Raw genomic sequence first — 8,777 nt, 5'->3', positions numbered from 1 at the left:
TTGTCAGTGGCGTAGATCAGTGAATCGTAGTTTCCATCTCCAATGTTTCAATGTTAAATTGATCATTATTATCCATCATTATTTCTTTTATTTTTAACGATCACTCACAGACTTATCAATATATAACTATTACATCTAATCATAAGCTGTTTGAATGATAATTGAATGTCCTGCGGTATTATTACACGTAAATTACAAATATGTATTTCTAAAAAAATATTTAAAATTTCTACTGCATTAAACAATGGAGTACAGAAAGATACTACAATAAACAAACTTCCTTAGAAGTATAATAGAATTTAAAAAAGGCCTTTCTTACTATTGTTTATCGTATTACGCATATTTTAAAGTCATTAATTATTACCTTAAACATTGTCAAAGAAAATGCTCGAAGTCTTATCAAATAGTTAGCGATTATATGCATGTGTAACACAGGACTCTCAACCGTATTAAAAACAATCGATCAAACTCGAAGCTTACAATCAATATGCTTCCGAACAGTAATTCGATCGTGTATATTACAATATGTTATATAAACGTATTCTGCAATATTGTTTATCTCGAAGGAACGTTTGAATGGTCAAGGACTGGGATGGTTTCCCATATGACTTTCCACGAAAAAATCCTCCAGTGTGGAATTTTATCGTCAACGGGCTCCACATTATTATTACAACCAGATATCTCCAATTCTGACTTTATTTGACGACCCGGAATCATTGAATTTGATACTTGCCGGCTCCAAGAACAGCCTCCTCCTGTGAAAAAACGTCGTGAGAACGAATCAAAGGAATTTCTTGGGCAAGTTACAGATCTCGTTTCGTTTCAATGAAGATTATCACTCACAGGTTATCGTTATCAGTAATCGAGCAGCGTGTTAATAACACAGGAAGTAGATTATAACGGCTGACATGTAAACTGTCTTTTGGTTTCGAAGAAATCAATATTGGTAATGATCCTGAAGATCTTGAGATGGAGTGAATGTAAAATGAACTGAATTATCATTATAAAAATTAATAATTTTAAAAAAAGATATATAATGTTTATCTTCCTTTAGTCATCGAATTTGTAGAGAAATAATAATAATGATAACAATGTCGTCCTTAAAGTTCCTATAATTATTAATATATTAATAGTTGATGAAAATAACTGGTATTCTTAGAATCTGAATTACCTGAATTAACCGACGTTTCATTGTAATTAGACACGAATTAAGATGTGATACGTTAATGTCATGGAATATCAAGACGCTTTGTTCATACTTCCGATAAGAGAATTTCTTAAGAATCTCTAGAACATGTTCGCAACATCTGTGTATCATATCATATCTTGTAAGTGTCATCACCGGTGCATTTCGTTCCACCATCGTCATCCAAATTCCGTTCTCATAAATTAATATCTTTCTATCGATCTTATCTTTGCGACTCAAATATTACAATTATATATGTACGAAATATTCGCGAGAAAATTGATGAATTATCTTTGTGAAGAAAATTATTCTTTACGTCGATTTAGGGAAACAGAATGTGGAACAGTTTCACGTTACATTCTTAATAATGATGTTATCAGAAATTCCAGCAGTCACGGTCCTAATTAATCATCGTGTTCCAAGTATGTAATTGAGCCGATTCGTGTAGGAAGATGACAAAATTCGAGATATCTGGATCAATTTACGACTGATGAGCCGAAGCGTGTCGTTCGTGGCCTGCCAATTATTTAATCCACCCTTTCTCCTCGTTTAGTAACTGCCTACTCGCTGTTTCCATGGCTTTCTTACACAGTGGTCACGAGATCTGAATCACGAGAAAAGAAAATTCAATTATGGAGAGCAATTTAGAACATGACGAAGGAAAAATGATAAAAAGAAGATTCAATATACACACATGTTTTATACTTCGTTGGGGAACGACCTCTACTTCCTGCATTAACAAAGTATTACATATGTGATATACTACACGCAATAATCGCATCAATTGTTTTCCCACACATGCAACGAAATTGTTATTAACTAGCTGCCGTTTAACCAACGAAGATGATGTGAATCGAATCCAGCAGGGATGACATGAAACTCTGATTACGATTTCGTCGATCGACGCCATTGCATTAATCCGGAGTAGCGAAACTATTCGCTAAATATAGCGGAGAAATATGTGCAATACAAAGAAAGAAATGTTCTACCATCTAAAAATTCTCAGACCTTCGTACGAAACGCCAGTTTCTTTTTTATTCATCATTTGCACTCATACGCATGTTTCGTAATTATTTTCTCTACACTCTAATTTTATTTCTATTCTCTTGTCATTGACATTTAGATTTCATTATGATTCTGTGTATCATGTTTTCCACATCTTGGAATTATTTTATATGGAAAAACAAGAACTGAAATAAGGTTTAAATCATATTTTTTAATTTTTAATAAGATCAGAGTATTTATACATATAATTGTAATAATCTGATATCTTTTAAGGAAGGTTCAAATCATTGAGGAAATCTTTACATTTAGAAACATAACTCTGAATGACTGATTATGCTACTTAGTATTCATTATATTTATGTTGTGCATTGATATTGGTTGTTATCGTTTGTGAAATCATAGTATTCTGGTTGTTATCGTTTGTGAAATCATATCTAAAATTTGAAATCATGTGAAATCATTCTAAAATTTGGAAATATTTACATTAAAAATGCAAAGTGTAGTAACAAGAATAAGGATATATTTGTAAGTCACTTTTTAACATTTCTATGAATCGTGCAGACACTTACTTGACATCGAGTCACCACAATTCAATATACCTAGAAGCGAACGATAATGAAAGCTTGCTTAAAGACGACGTCGATTTGTATGGAAAAATCGAATACAATATTTGCAGAATAGTGTATGATTGAAAATATGAACTCGTAAGAGTAAAATAAATAAGAATCCGCTTGTTCGTCTGCGTCATAAGTGCATTTTAGAGAAACAAGACCTAAGAAAAAGAATATTGTATCAATTTTCTGTATTTGTATTTGTATTTCTTTGTATTGTATCTGTATTTCTGTTGATACCTAAATTTCCTTTTTATCAAAACTGAGTGAGATAAAACAAATTGTTGAAACACAAACATGGAATCAAAAAAAAAAGAACTGCGAAAGTTTCTTAAGTAATAGGGATTTGATTAAAAATCCTAGAAAGGACCTGCAGTTCGAGGGTCTGCTTTCGAACCAAGAATCCAGGTCGCTCAAATGCGAAAGCAGGATCTATTATCCTTGAAAACGAGTTCCGGCATTAGCTCAATATAACGTGTTCCCTCAAAGCTTTCTATATCCTCCAAACAATCCTTTCTAAGCGTAACCTTATCTTTATCTTATATTGCAACAACGTGACAGATAAGGAACGATAAAATTTTACCAAAGGGTCGCGATTTCTTATCTTAAGTATAAATATAGTGTTATCCATGCCTAACTATAACAAATATAACATACATTGAAAACAGTCGCAAATCACCCGTGTTTTAATATATCCTATAGAGTTAAATGAAGTTACCGTACGATATCATTGTTAGTCATTCTTTGCACGTGTTTATCGAGAAGGAACGAGAGAGCTCAACGAAAGCGAAAGAAAGAATTAGTCATAGTGTCTTGCCAAGCGAATGTTGGCACCACTCGGGCCCAACAGCCGCCAAACCGGTCGAGTGGAGTCGTCGTAACTCCTAACTCGTAACGCTTGGAGACGCTTTCGGGTACAAGCTGACTAGGTAAACAAAAGATGCAACGGAACAGCGTCGTCCACGTTCAGGTCTGCTGAGGGTGAGCCTCTTCCAGCGACAATACGCGAGTGAATTGATTCGCGAATTAATTGATCTCATCTGTGGCTCTCGCGATCGCTGGAAAATCGACAAGAAAAAATGTCACTCAGGTAAGGAACAAATTCTTTGGTTTCTTATGTATCCATACGATAGAGTATCTTCTTTTTCTTTTCTCACTTTTTCAATTCAGTCGAATTCCTGTGAAATAGTGAATTGTATATTGTCAAGTGTTGAGATAATCTTTTGGGATAAATATTTGTTCATTTTTAGAATGAACAAAAACATATCTTATTCTGAAGATAATAAAGAAACTAAAGTTGTAAGATTTAAATAAGAAATATTGATGCTGTATAACAGAGAGTATAAAGATGAAACGATCGTGGAGTTTAATTGGTAAACGACATACGTGCCTAAAAAATAAAAAATAATTTTTTTAGTAAGGGACAATGTAGATTACATATAAATAATAATAATAAATACTATACTATTCATAGTATATCATAAATGTTGTTATATTAGGATAATTTATTTCAACTCTTAAATTTATCGTAAACAGAAGCCCTAAAATGAAGAATCAATCTTAAACAAACATATTTCTTATTCATACGCTATCTAAAATCTCCACTCCTAACACTTACAACATTTACCGTTTCCTCTATTGCTTTTCTTCGTTTCTATCGCTGACACATCTGCGTGCCCATGACGTGAATACAAGTCAGCAGAGTTGAGTTGAATGACGAATAGGTGATTTTATATATATTTCTCCATTTTTTAAATTCGTTTAATCAATTTCAAAGCCTTCCAATAATGATACACGTGTTGTCTTTTCTATCTCTGTTATTATCTTGTAGTTATTTCAAAAGATCTCATTGCAACATTCAAGTATATGTATGTTTACTATTATCGAATATTAAAGAATGGAAAAGATTTATCATCCGTATTATCAATTATCGATGTGTGACAATTATCCCTTCTTTTTCTTTTCCTTTTTTAACGAAGTGAGTGAAAAATAATAGCACGTTAACTTATTTAGTAAAAAATGCGAGTACAAATTAATTACACTTAATTTTTAAATTAAATATTAACATTAAACATGATTTGTCTATATAAAAAGTTACTAATATCTAATAGTTACCATTCTTTTTCCTTCTTCAACGATGTGAGTGAAAAATATTAGCTTGATATTGACTTATCGGAAGAAGAGTAAGATTATAAGCTAATGACAATTTTGTTTCCAAATAAAGTGTTACTATCAAATTATGTGATGTTTCAGGTCATCTGTGATATGATACATATATATAATATTCAAACTAGTCCATAACGCGTTTTTCTGCGATTAATCGATACAGTGTCGGCGATCGGTGGCAACGAAAATTACAATGGAACACGTTCAAGATGACATCGATCCGCAGGTCGATCGAAATCGATTGAGAAACGCGGCAAATTTAATTGAATGGAACGTTAAGATGAAAGTTATCGTGTCTAACGTGAGAAAGTCAAAGATGTCCCAAAGATTCCACATCATCCTTACATTTTTTATAGCGATTATCTTGTCTATTGCACTGTCTGAGATAAGGAAGGAAGTGCATGCCTTGCAAATACAAGTAAACTAATAAAACAAATTTTTATTCTCTCATTTATACAATGTGATATAAATAAATTAATATTAGAATAAATTTTGTTTATTAGATTAGCAATTAGAATACAATTCTATGAGCTAATTTGTTGACATCTACAGTATCACTTATGACGTGATGAGTAGACTGTGGATTTTTATGCAAATTCATATATTTGAGAGTATACTTAGAAAAGTAGAATCTCGATAGAAAATTTGTTTATTTACCAAGTATTATAAAAAATACTATACTTCGGATACTTTATTTATTTTGTTATATAACGTGCATTCTGTGGAATTTTGCACTTTAAAATATTCTATAAATGCATTAAGATCTGTAGTCTAATGATGAGAACTCATCAATGTGGAGTCTTCTTTAGCTATCAATTAAATTTACTGAAACAATCTTTTTTTATTATTTTCAGGTGCAATCTTTAACGTCCAAATACGATAGAATAAATCGAAATGTAAATCGAGCCTGGATCCAAAGGTCCGAAAGGCTCCTCAAAAATAAAAAGCTTCACGATGTAAGAATACTATTACAAGGAGCATCATTGATATCTAAATCCAGCGAAATTAGTGAAGTTCGAAATAATAGAGTCGATGGAAATCCTTATACTTACAATGTTATAATTCCATATATAAATTCAATGAAGAATTCCAAAGACATGTATATGTCACGTGATAACGCGTATGGTACAAATAATGGAAATAATATTGCTACTTCCAAGCTATTTATGAAGTTAAAGAGTAAAGTAGATAACATGAGTAATAGTAATTTACGTATCGAAAGAGCGGCACTAACGCTACAAGAACGGAAATTAACCGAAGAAGAAATACGTGAAAAGATCGATAATAACGTGAATGATGATTACTATAGTGATGATGATGACTTAGATTTCTGGAGAGAACCCCGTTCAGGAAGATCAAGAAGAGCGGAGGGAAGAGGTAAAAAACGAGGAAAGAACAAAAGGCGGCCCAAACGCAGTCACAGGCGATTGGGTATTTAGTATTATTTAGATAGCATGCGATTCTTTAATTCAAAGAGATACATTGTATCTAGAAAATCTCAATATAACAATATGAGTCTTTTTTTTTTTTTGGTAAGATACTAAAGTAATAGAAATTAATTAAATGTTGCAAGAGCTATAAAGCCTAAATTTAAATGCTATATAACGTAGTTGCAAGTTTCTGTGTAGACTGTTAATTCTGCTTGCTTAGTATTCTATTTTGTTAAATATAAAAAGGTAAGCAATGATTGTTTGTTTAGGACCCTTGGTAGCAACATTTGTGGGAGCAGTTCCTGAGCAACATATTACAGATACAGGTATGTAAAACTATTACTACATATATTATATATTTAATTAAATCCTTATATAGTATGATATTTGATATCTTTTAGTTTACATCGGTCCATGGGTCAAAAGTACTAAAAACAATACTCAATATAATTTAAATAAATTTCATCTGGTAGAAGACAAGAAATCTATAGAAGTTACAGCAACTGGTTTGTACATGATTTCTGCACAGGTAAATATCCGCATGTGTTATTATTTGGTATTCAAAATCAATTTACAGTTGTACTAAATGTTTTCACAATTTTCATTTCACTTTTAGATTTTCTATTTTGGAGAACCAACAAACTATTCGTATTGGATACTACTAAGTTCAGAAGGTAAATCTACTACACAAAAGCTTGTGAAATGTTCCACAGCCTCTTCTACATCAGCCACAGAAGTATCCTGTTATACAAGTGTAATAACTCCATTGCAAAGAGGCGATAGAGTTCACATTCAGCAACAGGAGAGAGATAGGTATGTAATTAATTTAAAGATAGGATATTATCTTTTCTTATAGAGTATTTAAATATTTTTTAGATTAATAAATATGCGGGAGGGACATAGTTATATACAACTAGTACTTCTATCTAATAATGTCTGTAAGAAACGTTTACGATAACGAAGCGTGTAATAATTAAAAGATGTGCCATAAATAACGCAAAAAAGATCTATTCTTTTAAATGTGATCCTACATTTCGATTTAAAGAGAAATAAGAAAGTAATACTCTTAAGTAAATCAAACAAGGATCAAGTTTACGAGTTGTTTCTTGTGCAACTGATTCTTTCATTTTAAGGATACATGTAAAAAATCTTTTTATGTTACTCTTATTTTTGTCGCTTTTTTAATATAATGTAAGTTTAAATTTTATACAATATTGAATGTTAGAAATACTTAATGCATAAGTACCATAGGAAAAATGATGTTGGAATTTATTCTTTATAAAATAGTTATATAGCTCAAGTTAGTTCACATATGTATGTATGCTGATATTATACCTTTGTACACTCGTTTTACTTTTTAAGAATTCGAAGATATGACGTTACGTTTTAAGAGTCACACCGTGTAACTACAATTTTATACCGGAAAATCGCCTTATTGTTAAAAAAATATCGTAAAGTTAGTATGTAATATCGTTAAACAATCATTTTGAAAGATTACAAAAATAAAGAATCCAATTGTAATTTATAACGTATTTATACATTTTTTATTATATTTTATAAATAAACAATATATATATATATATATATATATATGTCGGGTTAACGTTAGGTTTATGGGCGTGTAACGAATCTTCATTCAGACTAGCCATCATTGTTGTACAATAGAGATTATATTTACTGGTATAAATAATGATTTTTTACAAAGTTTGACAAATAACCGTAGTAATTAAACACTCGAGATGTTAGTGACAATGTTTTTAGGTTCAATAACGAATCCACGGTCAACGGGATAACTCTTTGTTAAACATAGAATATATTTTGAAGCACAAAGTAACGTTTGCTGTGACGCTCGGTATAATAATGCACGTAAAGACGATGTGAAAACTCTTCAAGGTGATCGCAAGAATAAAAGACTGATGGAAATTTTTCTCTCCTTACGATCGCGTTTGTTCGTTGCATATTGGCTGGGGATATCAACAAAATTCCTGCCGCCGTTGCTAGGCAGACTCGCGTAGAGGTGATATTGCTCCTGCCCGGGGTTTGATTGTTAATACAACGTGTGGCCCACCAATACTGGCACTTCTCTGTTAAGTAAAAACGTTCATCCCGTGACCGTGGCTACGTTCGGCGACCAGTTGTGTCACCCGGAGCCCAAGCCCATCGTCACAAATCTCGGGCAAACATAATAGGATTGAATCATAACAACTATTTCTAAGTCTCATCATTTAAGTATAGCTATAATAAATAGTCTAGACTAAAGTATTGGGGTTCTTCCCAAAAATTCCAAAAGAAAGACCCCGATGTTTCCTCATCACCGACATATATATATATATATATATAAACAATGTACTAGAAACAGCGAAACATATCGCATGTAAT

General features: G+C 31.9%; 1 protein-coding gene across 3 annotated transcripts; it reads left to right on the top strand.

Annotated features, from left to right (window-relative positions):
* The first annotated feature begins 3,160 nt into the window (after positions 1-3,160).
* LOC100644856 lies at positions 3,161-7,930 on the top strand. Of its 3 annotated transcripts, none has more exons than XM_048410043.1 (7): positions 3,161-3,892; positions 5,132-5,386; positions 5,823-6,399; positions 6,668-6,724; positions 6,800-6,927; positions 7,015-7,211; positions 7,275-7,930. In XM_048410043.1, exons 2-7 carry the CDS (start codon positions 5,162-5,164, stop codon positions 7,354-7,356), a joined length of 1,266 nt encoding a protein of 421 aa, XP_048266000.1. In that variant the 5' UTR covers positions 3,161-3,892; positions 5,132-5,161; the 3' UTR covers positions 7,357-7,930. The 3 variants fall into 3 exon arrangements, with proteins under 3 accessions (XP_048266000.1, XP_012169287.1, XP_003399077.1); XM_012313897.3 differs by having other exon boundaries at positions 5,056-5,386; XM_003399029.4 differs by having other exon boundaries at positions 3,163-3,892; positions 5,056-5,386; positions 5,823-6,345.
* Positions 7,931-8,777: the final 847 nt, after the last annotated feature.

This window comes from Bombus terrestris, chromosome 11 (genome assembly GCF_910591885.1).
Source record: "Bombus terrestris chromosome 11, iyBomTerr1.2, whole genome shotgun sequence".
Classification (NCBI taxonomy): domain Eukaryota; kingdom Metazoa; phylum Arthropoda; class Insecta; order Hymenoptera; family Apidae; genus Bombus; species Bombus terrestris.
The sequence above is the reverse complement of the archived record's forward strand: the minus strand, read 5'-3'. Positions and strand labels throughout refer to the sequence as shown.

Excerpts from the sequence above, each read along its gene's own strand:
- LOC100644856 (XM_048410043.1), top strand. The coding sequence starts at position 5,162 with ATGGAACACGTTCAAGATGACATCGATCCGCAGGTCGATCGAAATCGA. Across the intron at positions 6,725-6,799 it reads GCAACATATTACAGATACAG|TTTACATCGGTCCATGGGTC; the intron begins GTATGTAAAACT and ends GATATCTTTTAG. Across the intron at positions 7,212-7,274 it reads CAGCAACAGGAGAGAGATAG|ATTAATAAATATGCGGGAGG; the intron begins GTATGTAATTAA and ends AATATTTTTTAG.